At 39.4% G+C, this 27077-nt stretch overlaps 1 protein-coding gene and 1 long non-coding RNA gene across 3 annotated transcripts in view; one reads left to right on the forward strand and one right to left on the reverse strand.

The window, feature by feature from the left end:
- The window catches only part of Adamts12 (ADAM metallopeptidase with thrombospondin type 1 motif 12), a 326530-nt gene that overhangs the window by 232482 nt on the left and 66971 nt on the right, over positions 1-27077 (forward strand). Inside the window, exons 15-17 of one of the 2 annotated variants that reach the window (XM_074077647.1) lie at positions 8875-9119; positions 10552-10690; positions 23082-23208. In XM_074077647.1, coding sequence (XP_073933748.1) covers positions 8875-9119; positions 10552-10690; positions 23082-23208 — 511 coding nt within the window. Of the gene's footprint in view, positions 1-8874; positions 9120-10551; positions 10691-23081; positions 23209-27077 lie in introns of those variants that run through there. The other variant, XR_012449198.1, reaches the window with a different exon arrangement.
- Positions 1958-25777, reverse strand: LOC141424220 (uncharacterized). Its single transcript, XR_012449199.1, has 3 exons — positions 25519-25777; positions 6541-6640; positions 1958-2310 (listed from the first exon to the last, which is right to left on the reverse strand). It is a non-coding gene; the product is annotated as an uncharacterized lncRNA (long non-coding RNA).

Consider the following 27077-nt stretch of genomic DNA (forward strand, 5'->3'; position numbering starts at 1 on the left):
TGGATCAGCCTTTCCCGGGAGCCTCCTTACATAAATCATGAGCTCTTGGCCTCTAGTGGGCATTGTCTTGCTTGCCACAAACAGATAGCATATGGCTTTGAACAGACAAAGTTGCTGTTAGATAAATTGCCCAAGGTTAGTTGTATAACCTCTTGATGAGCACATTTTCCTCCAAAGTGACAACTAGAGACCAAATATGCCAGTGGACCGAGCCTTCTTTTTTTGTGAACTGAGAAGAATTGGGTAAGATGTGTATTAGAATCAACAGTCCATGGTACCTCTTATGATAATATCTTCAGAAGTGAGACCAATCTTCTGTCCCATGCTCAAGGGTTATTTAGCTCAAGGTAATCAAGACTGGGATAGTGATGGAGTAGTTTCTCCAGGTGGTCTACATGATACTAAAGACTCCTTCTTTGAGGTCAAGATTATGTTTTCTCTCATCTACTAGTACTGCACAAGTGGTGAATATTTGCTCTGGGAAAGATGCAAGCAAATTAAGTTTGCTGGATGAATATGTTCATCACTTTAGTATATTGGAGCTATTCTTACTAATTTTTTTTATTTATGAATGACTCAGAAGTAGCACTGACATTCATTAAAAGATTCTATCTTAAATTTAGTGTGCCTACCTTCCAATCTGCCCATAATAAATATTTACAATTTTGAAACTTTCTTTTGTGGAATAAAAAAAGCAAACTCTTTTTTTAATCATCTTTTTTTTTTAATCTAAATTCCCTGTTTTAAAAAACAAAGAACAAGGTGATAATCACAATATTTAATGTCACACTGGTTCTTCTAGGTATATGAGATTGAGACTGGGCAGAGTAGCGCACCTGCCTGTAATCCTATGCAAGAGGATTACTCAAGAGCTACTACTGCCGATTTAAAAGATAGGTTCTGAAAAATAGTAGAAGGAATATGGCAACTATGAGGCCTAGAAGGAGTAGGAACCATGTCATAAAGGGGAGCCAGAATTTTATTTGTGTCCATACATGTGAGGACACCTGAGTTTTAAGAGACTGTTCCTGGAGCCACTTAGCCTGCTGGAGGATGTAAGAAAGTCTAAGGCTAGGCAGTGGTCCATGACCATCTCAGTTAAGAGATAATAGGGCACTCCAGAAAGAGGGACTAAGCATAAGAAAGGTTCTTTGTTTTGGGCCTTAAGCCTGGAAATGGGGGACCATTGGTAAAATTTAGCTGAGCCCAGGTAGGCAAGTGAGATGTCGTAGGCCTCTGGAAATAGATCCAGCAATCCCACAATGGGTATTTGGGAAAGGCAAAAGCTCGGAAGAAGTTTAAAAAGACGTTCCTGTTTTAAGGTTTGGGTCTTTGCCTCCCTTTAACAAAGCAATTTGTGCAGCCAGAAAATTAAGCCCAGAGCAGTGCAATGAGCAAGTAAAAAAAACATGTCAATGCTGCCTTTTGACACCCAGTCCAATCTGAAGGAGTGGTAGTCAATTCTACACCCAAGTCAATTATAAATAGAATACATAGACTTAGCATAAAGTGTTGTAACCTAAACTTTGTTGGGCTCATGGGGGTGACTTATCTGAGGTTTGAACAGCAGTTTTAGTCCATCCAAAAGTTTGTATGAGAAGGAAGCAGGTTTTGACCTCAAGTCAAGAGGTAAGGATAAAGCAGACTCTGGGTTTGCTGCCTAAGGTTCCCAGAGGACTGGGGACATCAGGCACAGTGGAGATGGTAATCTATACCTAAAGCCCCAGAAAGTCCCTGGATCACCTCTACCTTGAAGACTGGCCCATTGTCACTTTGGAGGCTTTTGGGAAGATGGGAGCAGGGAATTATTTCAATGGCTAGGACACAAGCCACTTCCCTAATATTGTAAGGAAAGCCTACACCCATCCTGAAAATGTATTCACCAACATTAGTAGTAATTTTGATTAAATGTAAAAACATTTTAAATTAAGCATACCATAAATGTCAATTTAAATATGCATAGATTTAAGAGCTCAAAAACAGGTAGACCATTGTATACATTTATATCATTTATGAGTACTCTTAAAACCATTTAGCCAGATTATAATACTCTGTAGATGGTAACAAGATAGCGCAGGCCACACACGTTTGCAGGAATAGATGACACGTTTTCCATCTGGAAGAAATGAAGAAGGAGCCATCTGTCATCCAGGCAGGGCATCCACTCCTAGAGTGAACTCCAGTCATGGTTCATGGTGGAACCTCCAGCCAATGCACTGTGTCTAGGCCATAGCTTTGAGCCTAGGTTGAACTCCTGCATCATGGAAGGAGTGTCTTCTAGCCCATGAGCTAGGTAAACCTGTGTGGTTACTGTCAAAACATTCTTTTTAGTGATCTGAAGCCAGGAAGTTAGTGAGCATGCCTGTCTAATTTCCTCCCGTGGGCATCTCTCTTCCCTTGTTGCGGAAACAGCGAGGGAAACAAAGTCACCAAGACTGCTTTTACTGCAATCAAGGGGTTTGTTATGCTAGTGGACTCAGGGGATTTCTCAAAGCCTTGAGCCCTGATCTGTGTCAGGGGATGAGTTAAAAACTCTCTGGGTGAGTTATGTAACCAGGGGTTTTTTGCAGTATATGGGTCACAGGTGGTCAGGAAAACAAGTCAGTTATGGAGTTTGCCCCTACCCTCCCAACAGAATGTCATCACAGTTACAGGAAACATTGTAAAGCTAGCTGGATGCTTGCAATATTACAGAGCTAGCAGAAAGATGCTTATAGACTCAGAGTGGGGAAACCAAGGTAAATTCCAGACACACAGTAAATCCCAGGAAAATAGCCAAGCTGGCTCCAACACCTTTAGCATTTAAGTTGAGCCTCTTAGAGTAGCCACTGTTTGAGTGTTATCTGGAATGGTGTCCAAATCTGGTTCCTGTCTTTAGGTGAAGGCAGGCACCTGTGTGTGGCTTGAAGTCCTGTTAGGTCTATTGTGCTCTTGAGCTGTCTCATGGAATGGTCCTGTTTTATTTCACTTTTTATGCCTGTGTCATTCTGGATAGCACAACAGATTGGGGAGTAGCCTAACAATAAGGAATTGTCTTATGAAGGTAGGGAAACTATACTTGGAATAGGCTTTTCTCCTGGGAAGTGGTCTAAAAGGCAGAAGCCCAGTCCCAGAGAGAGAAAGGGAAGATAAAGACTGTCAGGGATCAACCCAAGATGAATTTCTGAGCTTTGTAATCAGAAGGCTGACTGTAGTGACTGTCCACAAACCTCTAGGCCATCCCTTGGCTACCTGATACTGGTTGAGGAATTGGGCTTTGGCCACATCATACTGGGACTCACCCCCAAGGCCAATCTTCCCTTCTTATAGAGAGACCTAAGACAGAGGCCCTGGTTAGATCTCTTTTTAGTTGGTGAAAAGCATCAATGACATTGTTATTCCACTCAGTGAGAGATTGGGAGTATCTCTGGGCTTAAGGTGAACTTAATACAGAGGCTGGGATTTTGGGATCCAAATTCTGCAATAGCCTGTCATTTCCAAGAAAGCTCTCAACTGTTTTAAAGTTTTGGGCAAGGGGAAAGTCAAGATTGTATGTATCCTGTCTTCCCCAAGAGCCCCTGTTCTTCCTTCCATGACATGCCCCAAGCCTGTGACCATGTTTTGGCATAATTGAGCCCTTTCCATAGACAACTTGTAGCCTTGATTGGCCAAAAAGTTAAGAGGGACTCTGAAGCTCGGGAAATAGGGGGCTAGGATGGCTTGCAAAGAAAGAGGTCATCTACATACTGAAACAGAGTGGCCTGTGGGTAATTCTACTCTTCCAGGTCCTGGGCCAGGGCCAATCCAAAAAGGTGAGGGCTATCCCTGAACCCCTGAGAAAGAGAAGTCCATGCAACCTGACCTGCTTTTTGAGTTAGATCCTTGAAAGCAAATATGGGTTGACTGTTTGGGTGTAAGAGGATGTAGAAGAAAGCATCTTTTAGGTCTAAAACTCAATAGTGGGAAGTATCAGATGGTATCTGAGGCAAGAGAATATAAAGGTTTGGAACCACAGGGTGAAGAGGAAAAACTGCCTCGTTGACCAGTCGGAGGTCCTGGACTAATCTCTATTTATCAGGTCCCCTCCTAACTCCCCAAATAGGGCTATTGTAACTGGCCTCAATGGGTATTGTTTGTGGTGGGAAACTGAGAGAGGTCCTTAAGACAGATCAAAGCCAGAGATGCCGTTTGAGCTGTCCTTACCAAGTGTCCATTCTTTCCATATGGAAGGAGCTACCCGTGAGTCTATTAGCAGCAAGCAGAAATATTCTCCTTGGGTAAAAGAAGCTGAACCCTCAGTTGAACTATTAAAAGGACTGACAGAAGTTGAGATCTCCCCAGGAGCAGGCAAGTGGATGGGTGAGATAATGTTCTAAGGGCTGGCCTGATATGCCCAAATGGTGACCTTGTTTGGGGATCTAGATCCTCCAGGAGATAAGGAGATAGATGAAAAGCATTCTCCTGTATCGAAAAGGAAGCTGATTTTGTACTTTTCAACTGTGATAACAACTCTGGGCTTCTCAGTTTGTATGGTCATCACAAGAGCCTGGATGGAAGGTCCTGGGACCTGTCATTGCTTGAATGATCATGTACCTGACTCTGTCAAGAGCCAAGGGCAGCATGTCTTCCAATGGATCCCCCTACAAATGGGGCATGGTCCTGGAGGTTGTTTATTCTTCCAGGAGGACTCCCTCCAGTAATGGCCCTCCTGCCCATATTGGAAGCAGGTCCATGGGCTTGGACCTAGTCCAGAGGAAGCTACCTATAGTGCGGCAATCAAAGCCTCCTGAGGTTTATCTTTTCTCCAGATCCCTATTATAGGATACAGATGTAGCTGTCCATACCAATTGGTCCAGATCCTTGCTCCCCTCTGCCACCAGTTTTTGAAGCTTTCTACAGAGCTGAATTGTAAGGAACTTGGCCTTCAGGATGATCTTCTCCTACTGTGACCCTGGTATCACATTAGTATGCTTTTGTAGGGCACCCTTGGGAGGGGTGTTTTATTGAGTCCCCTCAGATTAGGATAGATTTTAGGAACTCTCCAGATGGGAGAATTCCCTTCCCAGGGGGTGGTCCCTTGGGGGTCTTGGTAAGTGGGGAGGGTCTAGGGGAGCCTCTGGACCTTGTTGCTCCAGAGATTGGGAGGTTCAGAAGAGAGTCCCCTACAGAGAACAATCAAGGTCTGGGAGTCCAGCTCACATTCCTCTAGTCATTCTGAGTGGTTCCTCAGGTAAAAGAAAAGCTGAACATATGGAACCTCTACCCATTTGACCTCCTTTTTACAAAATAAGTCTACCTGTAAGATGGTATTGTAACTAATGCTTCTCCCTTCTGGCCATTTCTCCTGATCTCCCAGAGAGTGTTGGGGCCAGGCCTGAGTGCAACAGAAGATGGGGATCTTCTTTCACAGATTTTCTGGGTCAAGATTCCTCCAGTGTTTCAACAGATAGGCAAGAGAGGATCCCTCAGGCACTCGGGAAGTGTGAACTTCCATCCAAAAAGAGGGATAAGGAATTGGTCACTTTGAGGATTCCCTTTTTCCAGGTGTCCCCATATTGTGGAAACCTCCCACTCAGAAGAAGTCATCCCATTCTCCTTTCACTTTTTCCTCTGCATACCTACAACTAAGGTTGGGGAGAAACATGGGGGTCTGTCTGGAATAAGCCATCTTACAGGTGTGACCCGGACCATTCCTTTGCCTGTTTGCCTTATCCCATATCTGGCTCTTTTCTAAGAATGGAAGCTTTTATTTCAAATATGGTCCTATTTATAAAGTGCTGAAGAACGACCAAAAGAGCCTGCATGGATAGAGAAAGGAAACTCAGGGGGCCTGTCGGTGTTGTTTCCCCTCCCAGATAGTCTTGAAAATTGGGGGTCACTCAAAGAGACACATGAGTCATCTAGACGTGTCAAACAAAATGTGACAAAACTATAAGAGTGGTTATTTCTATGGCTAAATCCCCCTCTTTCTTGGAGGGTAGACCACAGGGACATGCTCAGCTAAGTGTCAGGCATACACAGCATTTCCAGGTCAGAGAATATGTCATGCAGTGAGCCCAATCAAAAAGGGGACTGCACGAAGGACATGGGTGTTCTCAGGGGACAGTCGAGTGACTACGCCTTGGACAGCAATGTATAGGGACTTTTCCCAGGCCTGACTGAAAAACAAAGCCCATTGTTGTCTAGGACAGAGAGGGCAACCATTTATTCTGACCCACAGAAGGATAGAGGACAGAAGTGAAAGAGAGGAGAGCAAAATCGAAAGCATTGGTGCACTGGGGTTTCAACCCTGCTGTCATAGCATATGGCAGTCAGATATAAACACCTGGCCAGCTCCCAGTTTCTCGGGTTGCCTACCTGTTAGCTGTGGAGGACATTGGGCATCTATCCCAGGTTCCTGAGGGAAAATCTTCCCTATCAAGGGAAATGAGTCAGCAGGGAGTTTGACCATGCTAAGCATGGTCGGGGATATCCCCCTGGGAGGAGAAGTCCACCAGTGTGCTGGATGATCATGGTCACTTCCTAGGTAATTTCCCCCAGTTTGGCATGACTTATACTGACCTTGCAATGTTGAAGCAGGACCCCTTGACTCAAGCCTGTGCTGGGAACCAAGAATGATGCAAGAAGGTGCTCAGCTAACATGGATCCTTGTTCTCCATTTCTTTAAAGAATAAAGATAAGAATGAAAGTGAAAGTGAGCAAGAGTTTTATTGAGAAATGAAAGTAAAGGCCTCTTGCTGGAGAAGCACAGAGGCGGCACTCAGAAACTGGTAGTCCACTGAGGCATGGGGGAGGTTCCTTTTTATAGACCCGATGATGCCCTCGTCCTGTTCCACTCCTCTCTCCCCACTGGGCCCTGGGTTGGTCTCTCAAGGTAGTCTCTCGAGGTGTTGCCCAATTGCCATAACTGCCAGCCACTGATCAGTTCTGTTGCGTAGCATTTGTGTAAGGCGTTCTGGGCAGAAGACGACTTGTTGCACTTCCTCAATTGCCATCTTTAGGATGGTTTCAGCAGTCTTTTCCTTCACATCTTTCCAGAACAGGTCACAATGTACTACTTAGTCCAACTAGTCCCCACCTCCTTTTCACCTTATTCAATAATGTTGTCATATTATGAATCCGATAAGCAATCCATTGATTAGGTCAGAGCTCTCAGGATCCAATCACTTCCCAAAGGCCCCTCAGCTTTGCAACCAAGCGCTAAAACATGAGCCTGTGGAGGACATTTCATATTCAAACCATAACAATTTTTGTTTGTCAGGCCAAAAATTATAGTGTGTATCCAGTGGAAAATTAATAGGATGATCAGGGCTTTAAGACCATATTTCATATGAAAAAGTTAAAGGAACAAAGAATGGTTAGCTTGAAAAGAACAAAATCTTAAATTGGATGTGGTGATGTACACCTATAATCCCAGCACTTAGGAGACTGAAGCAAGGGGATCAAGTGTTTGAAGCCAGCCTGTGCTACATAGCAAGACTTTGTATCAAAAATAGTTGGTATTGATTTTGTAGATTCATCTATTTCTCCTGTCATTCTGACAGTTTTTTCTCTGTGTGTTTTTATTAGATTAAATAATTACTCATAATAATCGAAATTCATTAAAATATGTCATACTGAAGCTGTGCATAGTAGCACACGAATCTCTAACCCAGCTACTCAAACAAACAAACCAATAGAAAATGTGTTAAATTGTATAAATTACTCTGCTTCGAATCTTGCTTATCCAGCTAGGGAATGTAGGTCAGTGATAGAACACTTGCCCAGTATGCATGAAGCCATTGGCTACATCCCCAGCAATGCTTAATTAATTAAAATAATAAAAGAAAAGAGCAAAATCATTGAATATTAGAGTTGAGAGACGACATCATTCAGTTCCCTTCCTTATGTAGATGAAATAGTTAAATGAATTGATGGAAGTCACAGAGCTAGTTTGTGGCAGTACAGAAAGAAGAATACAAGCTTTCTGACTCCTTTCACAAGGACACCTCAAAACTCCTGCTCTTCTTGTTCTCTGAATCCATGCTTCTTAAAAAGCATACAGAACACAAAAGCATAAAGTTTTTAACATGGAGCCTCCAAACAGAAACAACCACCAAGTGTTATTTCCTATTTTCATCAGTTGTTTCCCATCATGACCACCAGTAAGTAAGGAGATGACTATATCTAGAGTTGATCATCATTTTGAAATGGATATCTATATAAGCTTCTTTAGAAGGCTGGATGAGAACCATGAAAACAGATTATAAATTCATGTTTTAGCAAAAAAAAAAACATAAGGAGAAACATCTTTCTAATGAGTAGAATTGTCTGACAGTATAAAAGGCTGTACTCAGAACATAGTTTCTCATCATAGGCTGTATTCAAGCAAGCCAGGTGGAAATCAAATTAAGGTTCCCTCCAGAATTTTCTTAATGAATGGAAGTCAGGATTAAATTACTTCTAAGAGTCTGTTTTTAGCTCACAGGTGATGGGAAGAGGAAAAGTATGTATCTGATGCAATGTTTAAGAAGACTAATCATCGTAACAACAAATTGGGAAGGAAGAAATTCAGCAGGAAGCTAACTAGGAGCTGTAACATTTTGAACTATCAACGTAAAATCTCAGAAAAGTAAATTGTAGATCAACCAAAAAGCTTTGGAGTCCTTTCTACATTTAGCTCACCTCTCCTCACAAAACTGTTCACATACTGAGTTGCCAAGCTACTTAGAATTCTGCTCCTAGACAATCTCTTCATAATTCCCCATAACTGGTACTTCTTCCAATTTCAGTGGCCACTCAACATGGGATCTAGAAGACCAAGGCACTGGGAAGGGGATAAACAATAGCTCAGAATCAAACTCTGTTCACTTGAAATGTTAATGTATCTTTTTCATTATTCTCTTCTCTCTTTAGGTTATGTTGACATTGGGCTCATTCCCAAAGGGGCAAGGGACATAAGGATAATGGAAGTCAAAGCAGCTGGAAACTTCCTGGCTATTAGGAGTGAAGACCCAGAAAAGTATTATCTCAATGGAGGATTTATTATCCAATGGAATGGGAACTACAAGCTAGCAGGGACCATCTTCCAGTATGACAGAAAAGGAGACTTGGAGAAACTGATGGCCCCAGGTCCCACCAATGAGTCAGTGTGGGTCCAGGTAATGCTGACAGGCAAGGAATAGCAGCATATAAGCTATTTAGAATCTTCATAATTTCTTTCCAAGGGAAACATTAAGGAAGAATCATTAAAACTTTTTTTAAGGAAAGAACAGGGATAGGAATGAGAGATTTGTGGTGTTTATCATTTATTATCTTGAAATTGCTGACATTGCCATAACAAACTGCTGAGACCTCTAAAAGCACCCATTGGGAAATTTGAATTTAATTTCTAGGTTGACTTATATGAGGGGAATTACTCCTCAGGTACATAAAGGATTCCTGCAGCCTACTGTCAGTGTGACATGAGTTTCCACGTAGCTTTCCAACAGTAGTAATGAACTAATGTGCATCACATAACTGTCCTCAGCAAAACGGCTTGCCTTCGTGAAACTCTTGTGGGAAGAAGAAGTTAGGATGCAGTTCAATCTCTTGAAAAGCACAAGAGTTTTGTTATTCATGTTGGGCAATGACCTGCACAACAGCAGAGCTATAATATTGGTAGAATCAGAGTGGGTTGGGGATGACAGATGGCCCAAGATGAGTCAGATTCAGCCACATTGATAAGTGAGAGGGAGGTCATTTTAGAGACAGAGGCCAGAGGACTCACTGAAGCTGTAGGTCAAGGTTGGCAGCTGTGCTATGTGACTCTTAGGAGACTTCACATCTGACCTACCCACAAGGGCAAGGATTTACCTGTGAGAACCCCAACCCCAGGAAGTAACCTACCCACCACCTCTACATTTGCAACAAATCTATTTTAAATATGTGGTGAATAGATTGCCTGCAGGAAAGGGAAGATAAGGGAAGATCCCAAGAATGGCACACCTTAGCTAAAAGAAAAGGAGACCATTTTATTACACATTAAAGGAACTTACCAGCCTGAGATTTGAGAAAGGCCATCATAAGACAACCACAAATGTAATATAAGCTAATGTTTATTGAGTGCTAATTTTATGTATTTACTCATTTTGAATCACTTTATATATTTACTCATTTAACTCTCATGACACCTCCATCAGCAAGTACTAATGTTATCTTCACTTTGTGAATGGAAAAACTAAGGCACTAATCTGTATCCACAAGTTAGTAGGTACATAAGGGCACAGGGTGATCCATCTGCTGATTATTGGAAAGGACCCTCCTTGCCGTTCCCTCAGAGTTATGTCATATAATCAATCAGACCTCCCATTCATAGGAATAGAAATTTGTGTGGGAATTCAATCAAGAAATAACAGAATGGAAAACATGTAGATCTATAGAGAGGCACAGTAAATATATAAATATAGACTTAGAAATCCATTTCACGGTATCTGTTCCAATGCATGCTCCCAAACAACTTTAGATTATGGGTATTGAGTGGTGTTTTTACACTACATGGTGATAGTCTGAACTCATGACAGAGTTTGACATTACACCTCTCTTGCTTTTTAGCTACTATTCCAAGTGACTAACCCTGGCATCAAGTATGAGTACACAATCCGAAAAGATGGTCTTGACAATGATGTGGAGAAGCTGGTATACTTCTGGCAGTTCAGTCACTGGACAGAATGCAGTGTAACGTGTGGGACAGGTGAGAAACAGCTGCTGTCACAGCTTCACAGTTGGCCATTTAGGGCGATCTAACACAGTGGTTTGCACTCTGCCCACGGATCTGCAAGGTCCCACAAAGATGGCCCAGGGCCCTTGTGGGCAGTAAATATATAGGGTCTTGGTTTAAAGAGAGAGGCTTTATGCTCCCATCTCATTGGTTGGCCTTAGTCACATTGGTACTATCTAACTGAAAAGAGAAGCTGGGAAATATGGAAGAGCACAAGGACATTTGGGAAGCACAGACTGTCTCTGCTTCAGTGCTGGATGAACTTTCCCGATGCCTATGAAGGCAAGGGTCAGGCGTATTGGCACTGACACCTTCCTTAAGGGGTTTTAATAGTAGTGCCATATTTGAAAACTTCTGCCTCTGTTCCTCTCTTTGGATCATGTCTGAATCTGTTCTTGAATTTCTTGCTACCAGCCTACAATCCCTGCCTGTAAAACTAGGGCAACTACCCAATGCAGATGCAGAATGCATGATGTAGCAAAGGGAAAAAAAGCGACAGAGTGAGTGGGCCAGGAGACAAGTTTGCCTCTTTTGTGGGCTTGCTTCTCACATCCTTGGTTCCTGATGCAGGTTTCCTCACTTCCCCACCCCCTAGAAAGTAGTCATGGAATGAGATCCAGCAACAAAAGCCGGGTAAGTGTGCTGTCAACCTTAGAAGCAATTTTTATATTATCGACTTCTTCTTTCCACAACACAGCACAAAATCCCAAGTTTAGCTTTTAGAATTCATAGAAATAAAATGCCCCCCTTAAAACATATGCCATTTGAAAATGCTAAGCCCTTAGAAATCTGTTTAGGTCAAAGGTGTGGTCAGTCAGCACACATCAGACATGTTGGTAAGACAGTCAGATCTGTGATTCCTGGCTACATCTTCAAATATGCTGTCCCACTGCCCTGGCCTGTTTCTCAGGGAAACTGGGCTCCCAGAGAAGCAAAGGCAATTTAAACAGAAAATAAGTGAGAGAAAAACCTTCCCTTGAGGAACAATTATGAGGAAAAAAGAGTTCATCGTGAGTATAGTTACAAGCACTTCTTCAATTTATGATAGCCCCCTCGTTCTCATCTTTCAGTGAAGTACAAGTTGAAGCATTAAGCTTAAATCACTTGTCCCAGGACGCCACAGGGTGACACTAACTAATGCTAACTGGGCAGGGCCTCCTCAAAGAAACGCAGGAACATTCTCTGCCTCCTGTGTTGTAGGACAGGATGAATTCTGATTTGTGTGCGATATTTCAGAGCTTTGGAATAAATAGATCAGTAGCTGACTTTTGCAATGAACACAAAGAAGCTAAGGGAAATTAGCTAAGAAATTGAACATCATTAACCAATGTGAACCCGACATTTGATTTTGTCACTGCCCCATCCTTCAAGCAGCACATTTACCTGGGTAAATGTCATTCTGATTATTAATCCTTAATGGGAATTATAAAAAAATAGTGTCCACCTGAACTTCAGCCACATTGCCTTTTGGAGGTACCATGAGTTCTTTTGCTCTGGCAAAGAAAAAGACGTAATATTGACTTTAATATTTTCAAACATAAAGGATGAAATAAATGCTAATATTCACACAGGATGCACATTGCCAAATATAAAACACTGAATCATTCAGTAATTAGTTTTTATTTCTATTCAAAACTTTCTACATTATAAAAGTAAATTAAATATAAAGTAAAGTAAATTATATGGTAATGTTAAGAAACTTGTGGCAAATTTATTTTCGTAATAAAGAGTTAAAACAGGAAACATTTTCTTTTTTGGAATTGTTGCATGATTTTAGTATTGTAATTTTTACCTGGGAAACATTTCAAACACACCAGGAAAACAGAGAATGTAGTAACAAATTCCTGTGCACCAACCACTGGACTTTATTAAATCTTACCACTGTGTCATGTTTGTTTGAATTTTTATTTTTAAAGAAAAATAATCCCACAACTACTATTTAGGAGCACACTCCAACTTCACTTCCATCCCCCTTTTCCCTAGAGTTAATTAGGGTTGTGAAATCAGTGTTCATTGTTCTCATATTTATTGTTAAATACTTTCATTGTGCATGTGTATAGCCATATGCACTATATAATATTGTTTGTCAAGAATTTAAGCTTACTATAAATAGAATCATATTCAATGTATCCTGTTTGCTTTATTTACTCAATATTATACTTTTGAGACAAATCCACACTGATAAAAGTAGCTGTAGTTCATTCATTTTAAGGGATTGCATAGTATTCCATTGTATGAATATACCACAATTAATTTACATTCTATTATTTTGTAATTATAACTGTTTCTACAATGCTAAAATGAGTACCTTATAAAAACTGCCTTTTTTACCTCAATGTTTGAGCTTCCATAAAATGTCTACCTAGAATAAAATTCCTGGGTCATACCTCATGGGTTCAGACTTTCAAGGGTAGATCACGCTACATTCTTTTCAATGACATCCTCTTTATAACCCTGGGATTTCAGTGACTGCTGCAATTTTTAAAAAGTAAGCACCACCAGAAAATTAGTGTGAAACAGGAAGATGATGTCTAGTCTCATCCCAAGATTTAAAAAGTTGTGCAGTATCTAGTAGACACATCTCATTAGTAAGTTAATTTTAAATAGAATTAAAATATTATTTTGACTTTTCATTCGTATAGTCTTTCCAGATGGCTAAGTTGTTAAGCAATAAGTACTAATTGAGACTCAACTGTTTAATGAGTGGAATGGTTCAATGCTTTTTTTGGCATTCAGGTACCATGAAAAACTTACAGTAAACTTAACAGTGCTGTGAACAGAGAAAGTTAGAAGCCTTTGTGCCAGCATGCATTTTGTCTTTAACTTTCTTTACATCATCTTCCTTTAATTAGGATTCATGCTAAGCAGAAATATTAAATATTAATGTAATCGATTTTATCAAATTTTCCCTTTATTGCTTATGCTTTTGATGTCTGATTCAATTTTAACTAAAACAATTTCCTATCTCAAAGTTAAAAACATATGGTCCTGTATTTTCTTTTAAAAGCTTTAAACTTTTGAATCTCATATAAGGAGTTTAAGCCATCTAAATTTACATTGTTATGTGGTGTAAAGCATCCTAACTTTTTTATGAATAATCAGCTATTCCAACATTTAATGAATAGGACAGCCTCTCTTCATTGGCATTTATCTAATTTGCTTATAGCTGTGTGGGGCTCTGTTCCAGGCTTTTATTCTACTGTATTGAACTAGTTCTCTATAACCTTATTTTAAAAATCTTTTTATTTTTATTTCATTTATTTATTGACTGGCATTATTGGGGTTTGAATTCAGGGTCCCACACTTGCTAGGAAGGTGCTCTACCACTTAAATTATCATATTGTTTAATAACAAGGACATTTTTGTCTCCTTTCCAGATGTTTTATCTTGTTTTTGTTTTTCTGGATTTGTTGCATTGCTTAGGCTTCTAATACTGGAGAAGGAATAGATTACAGTGGATAAGGAACATTCATGAGGAAGCTGTCAGAGAAAATAAGCTCCCTCTATTCTTCCTTTATTATATTTTTCATAATAAATTTTATCTGTCTATAATTTTTTGCAACTACTTAGATGATCATATGATTTTTCTCTAATAATATGCTAATTTGATTATTCTGTGAACAGATTTTCTGCTACTAACTGTACTGCCATTCTTAGATAGTTTACTTAATGTGGTGTAAGGAGATAGACTAGACTGAACTCAGTGGTTGATTCACTTTATCTGCTAGTAGAGAATTTTGAGCAGGAAGGAATATTAAGAAATAACATCCCATGTTCTCCCTTAGGTGACTGGCTAAGTTAGGGTATCATTTATTGAGACAGAGAAAATATGGCAAAAATAGTCAGACTCCTTGTCTTCATATTTTCAAGTTGCCTATGCGTCTGTCAGGGTGTGATAGCAACATAAGTCAGGGAACATCTGGCTATTGCTGTATGCATATGGATGTATTTATGTACATAAATACATATTTTCAGTTGGCATATAACGGGTATTTTCATGTGTTATTCAGTCTTCATTGCTATCATTTTTATGGATGCATCATGTTTGCTGGAAGGTTGACGTCATTATATATGTTCAATTAAAGTGCCTGTAAAAGTTTCCAGTTGAAAATGTCCTAAGGCAGTAACATGTTTTTTTTGAGGTATTTGTCAGCCTGCTCTATCAAGTTTATTTAACGCACGGTAGATGATGGCTGTTCTGATTATTTTGTTGCCTTTCTTAGCAATAGATTTCTTTATATAATTTTGGGTTATTATTTGAAGTTTTGATTAGAGTGTGATTCCTTTGTTTCTTTGACTTTTTTCTCTCTCTTGCTCCTTTCCTCCCTTCCTTTGTGTGCACCACACCCTTTCTAATAATTTTGCAATTTTACCTGACTGCAGTATCTGACCTCTTTTCAGGATTGAGACTTGTTATGACTGTTCAAAACTGCTGTCTCTAATGATGCTGATGATGCATTAGATGTAGTCAGGGGGGCCAGCAGATAGCTTGGCTGACACCCTGTCTTGCCACCTTTCTGGGCCTCAAACTCATTAAGAGTAAAGACTGTCTGTGGTTTGTGACAGGGTGGCCTCCTCTACCTCCTGGGGAGCACGTCGTCTTCTCACTTCACTGGAGCTGAACATGAGGCCGCCAGTGACTTCTCCCCAGGTCCCCATCACAGGGAACTTCACTAAGTCTTGTGTTCAGAGCTGTTTACCTGCATTTGAGCAGAGCACCTTTTTGGTTTTCTCTTTTTTATTTTATATATTTTATAATCTAATGTTTTTACATATTTATATTTTATATGATATTGTTACATAATTTTAACAAAGGCTATTTAAGCATGAATTCACTGAGATGTTATTTTTATTTTGAATATTAAGTTTTTATTATCTTTTTCTGTAATAGAGATCCATGTGAAATATTGACAAGTCAATATAAATTTAGCTAACTGACGTGATAACCAGCTTATTTTCCACAGTCCACTATTTAAAGGTAAAGGGTTCTTAGAACATCAGTGAGCCAGTCTGTGCTCTTCTCTTTTGTAAGCCGTATATGATTTCACCCCTCCCTTATTCCTGGTGCGTGACCTCATGACATTAGGGGAATTTAGAACTAACAACTCCTCAGGAAAAGTTGGAAGGAATAACAATCCATTGCATAAGTCTTGCCAAAAGAGATTTTCCTGACGATGGGGGTGTTGGTGAAGAAACATTGCCATGAAATGCTTGACCCAGATGCTGTCTCAATAGAAAGCTTCAGAGCTCCCTATTAATAAGAAAATGCTTTGGTAAAAATCAAGGATAACTTTCACAGAAATATAAAGGCCACATTTTTGCCCCAATGCAGCCCCAGTGCTGCAAAGCACTGTCAGTTGTAATGCATCCTAACCAAAATTTCCTTGGGTCCTATAAAACTCATAGCAATGACATTTTTTTTAGAAAATGGCGCATCACTTTTGCATAGGGCCTTTGCCAGTTTTGTGCTCTGTGATGTCCTTGATTATACATTTGGGAGTTGTTTGGCAGAACAATGGCCTGTACTAAAGGGAGAACATTTTCCCTGTCCTATCCAGGACTTCAACTTTCCATTCATCCCACTTGACTGAATTCTCTTTGGAGTTTAGTCATCATTCCTTTGTTTAAGGAATGTCATGTTCTAGTAGGAAACAACAATCATGGAAAACGCTTAAGACCATGAATGCAAAGTTCCTGGAGATGGCTCAAACTGTTCTTTTAAGCTGACATTTAAACTAGATTACTTCATCAGAAATAAATACATGTAGAGCCGATAGTTATTTCTATTGAAACTAGTTTTTACAGGGTTTGTCTGACAGTGTTCCTATTAAAGTTAAATGTAACTATGTTTGAGATATGTCCACATATCCTTGATCATGTATGAGAATATAAATAGGGACATCTAATTCTGATGAGTTACCATAAAAGATAGAATCCAGTTCATGGAAGATCAGAATCAGACACTTTGATTCTGATTCAGTCATTAATCAAATGACAATCAAATCCAGACATTAATCTGTGACAATACTAGGAAGATGCTTTTTAATATAAGGCTTCAAAAAGCTAATAAGAATATTTGTTGAGATGAATTTAACATATGCCGTAAGATGAAAAACTATGTAGTTTACCATATTCATAAACATACAAGTATACCACAAGCAATATTCAGTGGAAGTCTTATAGCTTTCCAGTTGTATGTCAGTAATGAACAAATGAGAACCTTTAGCCATGGTGGCTGATTCAATGGTTTCTTACTCTGCTGGTATTTTAAGTCCCACCCCATTTTTGCCCTGTGCATCCAGCACAGATTAGTGCCTCCCTCATTTCTTGGCATTTAGTTTTGCTCTCTAATAATAGAGTTGCTTAGAATTTCTCAGTTGGTTTCTATGAAGATTTTCCTTGTTCAGTTACTCTGCAAAGTGCTGACTGTCTGCTTCCCTGTTAACCCATGAGTGTTGTGAGATTTTGAAGGTCTCTGATTTTCTTTAAGTGTATGTTTTGTATAATTTGTACACAATGGTTGCACAAGGAGAATTATAAGGATGGAGGAGAACTGTTTGTGGTAAGTTTTTAGAATGATTCATTAGCAGGATAGAACTGTTTTTCCTGAACACTATTAAACATTTTTAAGCAAAAGCAATACTATTGTTTGAGAATTCTTAGCATCTTATAAGTTACCCGTACCATGACATCAATTTAAGTAATCAGTTCATGGATGTTTCAGGGGAGAAAATATTATTGGCTTTGAGTGTTAGTGATACTGTAAGATAAGTGGGTTTTGGCAATGACTAATCATAAAATCAAGTCACAGTAACTCATATCCAATCAATAGTTGCAGTCATTAAAGTCAGTATGAAGTCAGTGAAGTCTTTTTGAAGTACAAAAAATAAACTATGTAATTGAGTGTTCAATCGTTTGCAAGAAGGAGGTTGAATTTCCTGTTCTCGAGTCTGAGACCATGAGGCCAATCCTGATATCACAAAGTGCAGGAAGCAGAGCTTCAGAGAGAGTTAATATCCCACGAGAGAGTGATCTGGTTACAAAGAAGCATTAGATTTGGAAGGGACTACTGTGCCATAAGCACTAAGGGTAGATGTACTTAAGGTAGATCATGAACATATTAGGGTACATAAGTCATTCCTATCCTCACAACTCTGTACTATAATCTTACTGCTGTCATGGAGATGAGGAAGAGGAAACTGAGGCTTAGGAAGGTTAGGAAGATTGCCCAAGATCACCCAGCAAGTACATGTTAAAAACAGGAAATTCAAGACCAGCTCTAATTCAATGGTATTGTTGTGAATGCTGACATTATGATTGCTGTTGATCACACACATGTACACACATGCATCTGAATGTATTTGAACTCCTAGAGATGGGACCCATGCTCTGCTTGACTGAGCTTTCATTATGAAGGGTAGATATGAGCAAGAAAAACAACTAAGGGAGCTGAGGGATCCTGAAAGAAAAAGGCAAATATTAAGTGGGAACTAAAATTGAAAGTTAGTAGGATAAGGACGCAGATAGTTACACAATTCCCACTCTTCCTTTTGTCCTGTGAAGTTAATGTTATTTCTGTGTATTTTGGGTTAGGTGAATTAGTGATAAGCTCTCTATTGATTCAAAGAATTGTTGTCATTTCACATTATTAAAATCACTGCTATGTCCAGTTTTAGGAGAAATATAATTTATGTACCAATGTGAAATTTTCCTTGCACTGGTACTATTGTCATCTAAGTGAGAATAAAGAAAGAAATCTTACCTAATATTTTAATGTCTGAGTATACAATACTTTGTGTCTCTGACAGGTGATGTGATTAGTCACATCATCTTTGATCTTAAGTTTAGATGGAAAAATAAACACTGCATTTTTTTTTGTTTTGGTATTCTTTTTTGCCATAGAGCATTATAATAGACTAAGTCTTCAGTTACTTAGTCTATACCCTACCTAAATTTATCTTTTGAATCCAATCTTCTAGGAACTAAATTAACACTGTAACAGATGCCCTCTGTTTTCTAATCTCAATAGTAAACTGGAAATAGGATGAATTGTTTCAGTATTTGTTCTTTTTCTTTTTCACATGAGGAACTTTTTGGGTTCCTTCTGTCAAGGCACAATGTTCGTTCAAGACGATCAGTTTTAGAGCACAGGGAGACAGTTCTTAAAAGTCAAGACACTTAATTGACCTTTCACTGCTAATATTCAGCAAAATTTACCAAGTATTTACACCCACACACCAATGTCCTCATTGCTACCGAAAGAAAGGGATTCGGAATTTTCTGGTACAGCATTTTGAATTTGAGCCTTACATTTTTAATGTGATTGATTCTTACTTTAGAAGTAACATTTTCAAGTGATTTTTTTTCCAGATAAACATCTAACTTAGTGCTGTAGCAACATGTTGATTGACTGGCAACATTGACTAGCTAGAATTTCTGTTGGGGCTATGTCTACTTTGCACAAAAATGGGAAAATAGCAAGACAAAAAATGTCTATGTCATTTTTCTGTCTTTAATTTCTAGGAAGATCCAGTTCTCATAGATTCAGCCTAATTGCTTACACTTTCTTCATTTGTAGTATTATATAATGATATCTACTCTTAAAAGGATGATCTGATTCTAATGCCCTCCACGAGAGGTATTATAATAGCATATGTTAATAGTTGTTGTTTTAGAAATTGGATTTTAGAGTTAACTAATGAGTAAGTCACTGAAGATGAAGAGTTTTTCTTTTCCTTTCTTTCTTCACTTTCTTTTCCCTCCCTTCCTTCCTTCCTCCCTCCCTCCATCCCTTCTTTCTTTCCTTTCTTTCTTTCACAGTAAAAGAGATTATCACTTAGGGACCCTGTCAGGAAATAGGCACATATACAAACTGACTGCCTTGGCTACTTTCACAGGCATGGGTAGGGTTGAGGGAGACCAAGAAAGGTAACTAATTGTTCCTTCCCATTAACAATGGTGGGTGGAAGAACACAGGTACAATCTCTTGGCCAGAAAAATTAAGCAGAAGATGCAACTAAACAAAGAGACGATGTTCCATTTCCTAAACCTAACTGGAAGTCTCAGCTTCTAAAAGTTCAAAGTATGGTAGGGAAAAGGGAATAGTAGGTCTGGAGAGAAAACAAACTGTAGCACAGGAAGGAAGGGGATGAAAAATAAGCAAAATCAAGGTTGGATCACCTATTGCAAGCCAAGCAAGATTGCAGCTCTGGGTCTTGACTAGGGAAAGGAAGACAGCCTGCATTCATTGAGTGCTACTCAATTGAAGTGCTACTGCTATATGATAAACCACTTAATGTAGGGCAGTAAAACAACCATCACTTTTTCACATTCACAGATGCTATGAGTCAGAAGTTTAGACAGGGAGCACTAGGAATAGCATGACTCAGATCCACCATGGTTGTCACCTCAGCTAGGAAGGCTTATATAGCTGGGATGACTTCAATAGAGGTAACTCAAATGCCTGGGGACTGGAACCATCAGGAGGCTCCTTTACTTACATTACTGGCACTTGAGCTGGGTTAATCTGAGACTATCAACTCAATCATAGTGCACACGGCCTCTCTTTTACCATGGTGGCTAGAGTATCCTGACTTAGATACACAAGAGAATTAGAGAGTATTGCCTGGACTTTTCTGGTACAGGCTTTATATTCATAGAGCCTCACTTGTGCATTGAGTTCAAGGGCCAGTGGAATCAGACTCCATGTCTTGATGGACAGATGTCAAGGTCACATTATAGAAGAGTTAAATAGGAAAATGTTATTGCAGCCATCTTTGGAAAATGCCATCTTCCATATGCACATCCACTAAAGCAATAAACTAGCACAATTTTTAAACATTCTTTGTTTTTGTTTGTTTAATTATTTGTCTTTTTTCTTTTTTTTTTTTTTGAGACGGGGTCTCAAAAAAAAAAAGCTGGCCTGGCGCTCATGATCTTCCCACCTCAGGCTCCTGAGTACTGGGATTACTAGCTTGAGCCACCACTCCTGACTAATTTTGAAATATTCTAACAATAATTATAACAAACTATTTTCTAGTCTAACCATATAATTATATTAACTATAATATGGTTGGTTATATGCTTAAATTTTGCCTTCCTTTCATGAACTACAGGTCTCAAGATGTAGAAGACACTTCCAGAAATCAACTAGCTCAGCTTCCTACCCTGAAATTATTTGAATATCACTATTCTCATTTTCCTGCAGAGTACACCAAGTGATATGTAGAAGTAAAAGTAAGGCATAGAGCCCAAGACCCTTGGATTTGGTTTTACTGTTCTTTCTTTCTTTATTCATTTATTTAACCAACAATCAACCAAGAGTGAACTGTAGCTTGAATTTTACTTAACAAACACAGAATCATCAGAATTGAGGAAGAAACCTTGGACAGGCACTGAACTGCCATAACATCGGAGAAGTCCATCCATTGGGTTGGGGCCCTCTCTTTGGAACTTTTGGGTTTAGTCACTTGAGAATTCAAGAGTTAAGAGAATAGCAGAGTAATAGTCAACAAGACCATTATTGTTAATGAAGAAATGCTGACACACAGTTATTAGTTTTCTGCCTGACCAGTCCACATGTTCATCTCATTGCTGGTGTCTCAGGTTGGCCCATGTAATGTTAGAAACTTTCTGAAAGGAATTTTGTATAAGCTTTTGTACCTTTCTGCTACTTCTGAAGTTAGGAACACTGAGTGCACTTATCACTGCTATTTTTGCACAGAAACAAGTCCATTAGAGAGGTTTTCAACCTCTTCAAGTCACCTGACAGCTTTATATTTTGCTTCATTTCATATTTTGATGTCAAGGATTTGCCAAATTACCCAAAGCTTCCATTAAACTCCTAAGGAGCTAAGCCTTTTCTTTTCCCCTCTCTGCACCGGCAGATACACATCAGCTTTCCTGGCACAACCATTCAGTCTTGATTCCACCAGCAATAGTTGAGAAAGGCTAATGGAGTAAAAGTTTACCTGTCCCTTCTTAAAAAGAATTTTCTCTAAAAAATATGTTGTTCACTTACTTTAGAAGACTCATTTACTGTTTTTGAAACTCCTTCTGACCACTATTCAAATGACCAAATGCCCTCTCTAGCATCTGGGTATGCAAGTTTGCCTGGCTGAGGTAGTATGAGGCGATGGGTGATAGGGGAGCTGGCTCCAGGCAAGACCTGGCAGTTGTGCAGTTGTTGAAAAGCCTTTCCACGGGCTTGCCAGTAGTGAGGACAAGATCAGCTTACTGGATTGCTCAGTGCCTTCTGAAGTTCTGTGTACTGTTAAGTCTTTTCAAGACATGGATGTCAGAGCTGGGGAAGTAGCTCAGTGGTAGAGGACTTGCCATTGCATGTGTTTGATCCATATTACTGCAAAAAGGGCTGGATATCCTGAGAGTTCAGGTTACAGTCTTTGTGAAAGCTTATTGCTCTGTCCTCCAGGGATCTCAGTCTTAATTCCTACCCCAAAATTTCACAATTAATATCAAAGCACTAGCCTTTCCAAGAAAGATGCCAACTTTTCTCCCCACTGCCCCTTTACCTCTCAATCTATAACATTTCTGGATATCCTACAAGTTCTCTTATTAAAGATGGCCCAGGTAACAAAGCCATTGGTTCTTTCCCTTTCTCAATCTATGTGGCTTCACTATGTCTCAGTTTCTTCATCAGTCAGATAGCAATAAGATTGTGCTGACCTGACTGAGTTGTCATGAGGTAACACATTATTACATTATGTATCAAGGTGTACACTCACACTCACACACAGCTTAGAACCGTGCCTGGGACAAGCTTTGCTTGCCTAGAGGCCCTGCTGCTTCCTGTGTGCTGCCTTCACATTATCTCTCTGGATTCTGAAGACAATCTAATTATCAATCCCTGCTGTAAAAAATTCTGTTCTTTTAAAAACATAACATCTCAAACTTTCCAATATTACTTTGGGTTTCATTTCAACCTTTCAGAGTTTACTAACCCCAGCTAATCTAAAGTTCTTCACCTCCTCTATTCCTTCATTAAGCTGACAATTGCCTGGTAACACTTGGTAAGAACACCTACTTTCCTTCTTTACATCTCACTTTGTTTTCTATTTAACACACATGTATTAGATTTGTCTTCACAGCTAGACTGCAATGTACATAATAGGTTGTATAATCTACCTACATTATCTGCTGTTCTTTCTGAACAAGTTCTCTTCCTCCCATTGCCACAGCAGCATGAAGGCGGGTAACATAAGGTCTGCTTTTAAAAGCAAATAACTTTTAGACAACATTCCCACCATCTATAAACATGTGCATTTGACATGATGGGGGATTTCCACTGACAATGAACACATGGGCTCAGAATTCAGTTTGTGTGGATCTTTTTCTCTGATCCCAGGTATCCGCCGCCAGACTGCCCAATGCATGAAGAAGGGCCATGGGATCGTGAAAGCTACATTCTGTGACCCAGAAACACAGCCCAATGGGAGACAGAAGAAGTGCTATGAAAAGGACTGTCCTCCCAGGTAACCATTGATAACATGTAGCTGGAGCTCTGTGTGTCTGTTGCTGTGACATCTAATTTAATAGTAATCCAATGCTCAGTGATAATGGAGGGCTGTAGGCTTTGCTTTAGAATGAATGTAGGAAAGCTGTGAAGGGTTTCTGCAGCTATGTTGTAGGAAACCGTGGCAAGCTGTGAGGACACTTGCTTTCCAGAGAGAAGTATTTCTTACACAACCAATGTGTTGTGTATGTTTGTTTGCTAAGACTAACTAAGTCACAAAGTGTTGTTGAAGAGAATGCTGTGTACATTAATAGGTTTGGCTTTTCCAAGGGCACTTTCCCAGTGTGACTACAGCCTTTGGCATGTATGACACCTTTAGATCACAGTACCCACTCTTACTTCAGGTAAGAGTGAACTGTAGAGAAGGCTTTCTAAACCTCAGTGCTGTGGACATTTGGGACTGGATGACTGTTCATTGTGGGAGCTCTAGAATGCTTAGCAATATTTCTGGCTTGTATCTATTTAGATGGTTCCTAATCCAGGTCATGACAATCAAACTGTCTCCAGACAATGGGAAATTGCTAGGGATGAAAATCACTCTTAGCTGAGAACTTCTGTTATAGTGATATTCATTTGCTAGCCATATTGGTTGAAGATGTTGGGATTCTAGAAGGTAACTGAGATGTTATTATGCCGTATTGGGGGGGTGGAGAGAGAGAGAAGGAGGAGCTGTATACATATAATCCCTTCCCTGGGTCCATACTTGTCTATTTAATTCATCTGGACTAAAATCTGAACTAAAACCTTTGGTCAAAGCAACAATTAGAAAGTCACATATGGGCCATGCATGGTGATTCATGCCTATAATCCCAACACTGGGATTGGCTGAAGCAGGAGGATCATGGGTTCCAGTTCAGCCTGGGCTACGTAAAAAGACCAAAGACTGTGTCTCAAAAAAATAAAAAGAAACAAAAGCAAGAAAGTCACATGTGATTCTATGATATAATCCATTTTTGTTGAAAGAAATGAGGCTTTCTTAGAGATTTCAACTCCTGAAAATGTTAACCAAATATAATACATGCAGGCATGATTTCTTAAAATGGCATTTTGATGTAGAATATGAAAAGTTAAGAAGAATTCCATGAAATATTTAGACAAAATGATTAGCTTTCAAATTTTCTTATTTATGATTACATTTCATCTTCCACAAATATTTGTGAAGTAATCAGAAGACAGAGGGTAAATATTACCCCCTGGCAGAACATAAGAAAATAAGATTCAGAGAAACTAGATAACATTTCCTAGGAGGGAAGAAACCTAAGAGGAAGAACTACCAATCATTTTGCACCCACAATTTTCCCAGCCCTTTCCACCTTGTCATGTCATTTAAATCTGTTAGCAAGCCCAGGGAGCAACATCTACCTGACTAATATATTCTGTATTTACTGTACAGATGTGGGCATAGCCTTCACAGCAATTTTCAAGGTAGCTTAACTGCAAGTGGTCAAGTCTAGATTCAAACCCAGATCCACTTACCAAGAAGCCTCTGCTTATACTATCACATTACACTGTTGTCCAGGATCTCAAGATGAGCAAGGTTCAAGATGAAACCTCCAAATTTAAAATATTCCTGTCTCAGAGACTCAAGCATGGTAGCACATATCAGTAATCCCAGCACTCAGGAGGCTGAGGTGGGAGTATTTTGAGTTCCAGGTCAGCCTGGGCTCTATCAGGAGACCTCATCTCAAAAAACAGAACAAAATAGAATAAATAAAATAAAGTAAAATATATTCCTCTCCCATTAAAATAAAATGAGGACTGGAGGCATGGTTCAAGCACTTGTGCCTAACAAGTACAAGGTCCTGAGTTCAAACCCCCTACTGCCAAAACCCAACAACAATGATGTTTACTATTTGAAAGGAGGAAAAAGATATAGGGAAGTTGGGCATGGTGGCACATGGTTACAATCCTAAAACTTGGGAGAAAGAAGCAGGAGGATGGCAAGGCCAGTCTGAGCTACATAGCAAGTTCGTGTCTCACACCAACCCCAACCCCAGCAAAAGAAAAAAGAAAGTTTATGAACACACAGGAAAATCTGACTCTAAAACTAAGTTATGTGTGCAAATCCACAAAGGGATTTATTTCTCAAAGAAAAGAAATAAAGTTAATTTGCTTTTTAAAGAATAAATAGTAAGTGAAGATTACTCTGTTTAACATAGCTGTTTTTGTAAGCTTAACCCAGTAGTTAGTTCTCTTGGATATGAACATCAAGTTACAACATCTTCCTCTGTCACCTAATTTCTGAAATATCTGAAAAGTTCATACTCACATTTCAGCACTGTCACTTCCACTCCCAAAAGAGTTTATGTGCAAGGCTTAATTGTTTTTATTTCTCAATCACTTTTCTTCAGTAACATCATGTTTTTACATCCAATTTTGACACTCTGTGTTCTTCCCCAAAGGAGTATCCAAGGCAGTTTAAAAAAAAAAGATTTAATAAAAGCTTCTAATTATCTAAACCTAAGAAATATGCATGACATGGCCAAGGGCTTTCAGGACCAAAGTCTTTTGTAGCATGTTCCAGAACAGAGCAGGCTGTCAAGAAAGAAATTCTCTGGAATTAAAGTGTATGTGACCTGGAAAGAAGTCACATGAGTCTCTTTTCCCTCCTGACTTCTCCTGAACTCTGGTTTTGAGCAAAGCAAAGCTCTGTAAGCTTACAGATATGTTATTCCCCAGCATGTCCCAAGTGCTCAGTAAACATCTGCTAGTGATTCACTCAACTCTGGCAGTGTTTCGCTGCGTGAAAGAGTGACATGTGATTTCCATCAAGGTTTCCCAACTTCAGCACTTTTGAGTTTGGCCTGGATTATTCTTTTTTGGGGAGGGGCTGTCTTGTGTATTGTAGGAAGCTTAGTCATGTCTCTGGCCTCTACCCACTAGATTCCAATAGCCCCCCTTCCCTTCATTTGTGACAATAAAAACTATATCCAGACATCTTCAAATGTCCCCTGAAGACCAGTGAGGATCTTTATGGGTTGAAAACTTCTGATCTAAACAAATGAATGGGATCACTGAGACTCGGAAAAGTCAATGAAAGAGGGGAGAGAGTTGATAATAGCATATGTAGGGGACAATGAAAAAATTATTTGAAGGAAAAGGATGAAGTCAGAATATATATATATGTATATATATATATATATTTATTTGTACAGCAAGGAAGGAAGACAGTGTATATTGTAGGGAAGTTTGTTATGTTAAAATTTAGAATGTAAATGCTGCTAGGGAAAAATTAGTTTGAAAGATAATAATTACAAAAGTTGACTTTTAAAAAGAAATTACTATTCTGAGCAAGAATGTGACAAATTTAGTTATCTGAGTAAAGAGGGTTAGGAAAAGTGAAGTGACCTGGTCATTACAGTCAGAGCTGTGATAGCAAGCATGCCATGAGTACGGGGAGAATAGAGGGGCTCTGAGGTTCTCCATCCTGTCCCTCCTAAGTCATCTTGGGGTAGGAGCTCATCCAAAATTCAGTAAATCTTTGCAGGACAACTTTTCAAGGGTCTTATACACAAACACACACATCCCACAAAGACATGGACACACATTTTCTATATTATGTATAAATCATACTTAAACAACAGAGTTCTTTTTTAACGTTTTTTAGAGACAGATTCTTACTACGTAGCTCGAGCTGGCCTGGAACCCACATCCTCCTAGATCAGCCTCCCAAGTCCTGGGTTTACAGGCATACACCACCATGCCCATTCTTTGGAGAAAAATTTAGAGGCAAATAGTTAAATCCATTTATTTGAAATCAAGAATACCAGTGGTTTCCAATCCTGATTTCAGATAAAAGTCATCAGACAGCTCTTAGAAAGGACTGAT

The sequence above is a fragment of the Castor canadensis genome, chromosome 6 (assembly GCF_047511655.1).
Source record: "Castor canadensis chromosome 6, mCasCan1.hap1v2, whole genome shotgun sequence".
In the NCBI taxonomy this organism is placed as follows: domain Eukaryota; kingdom Metazoa; phylum Chordata; class Mammalia; order Rodentia; family Castoridae; genus Castor; species Castor canadensis.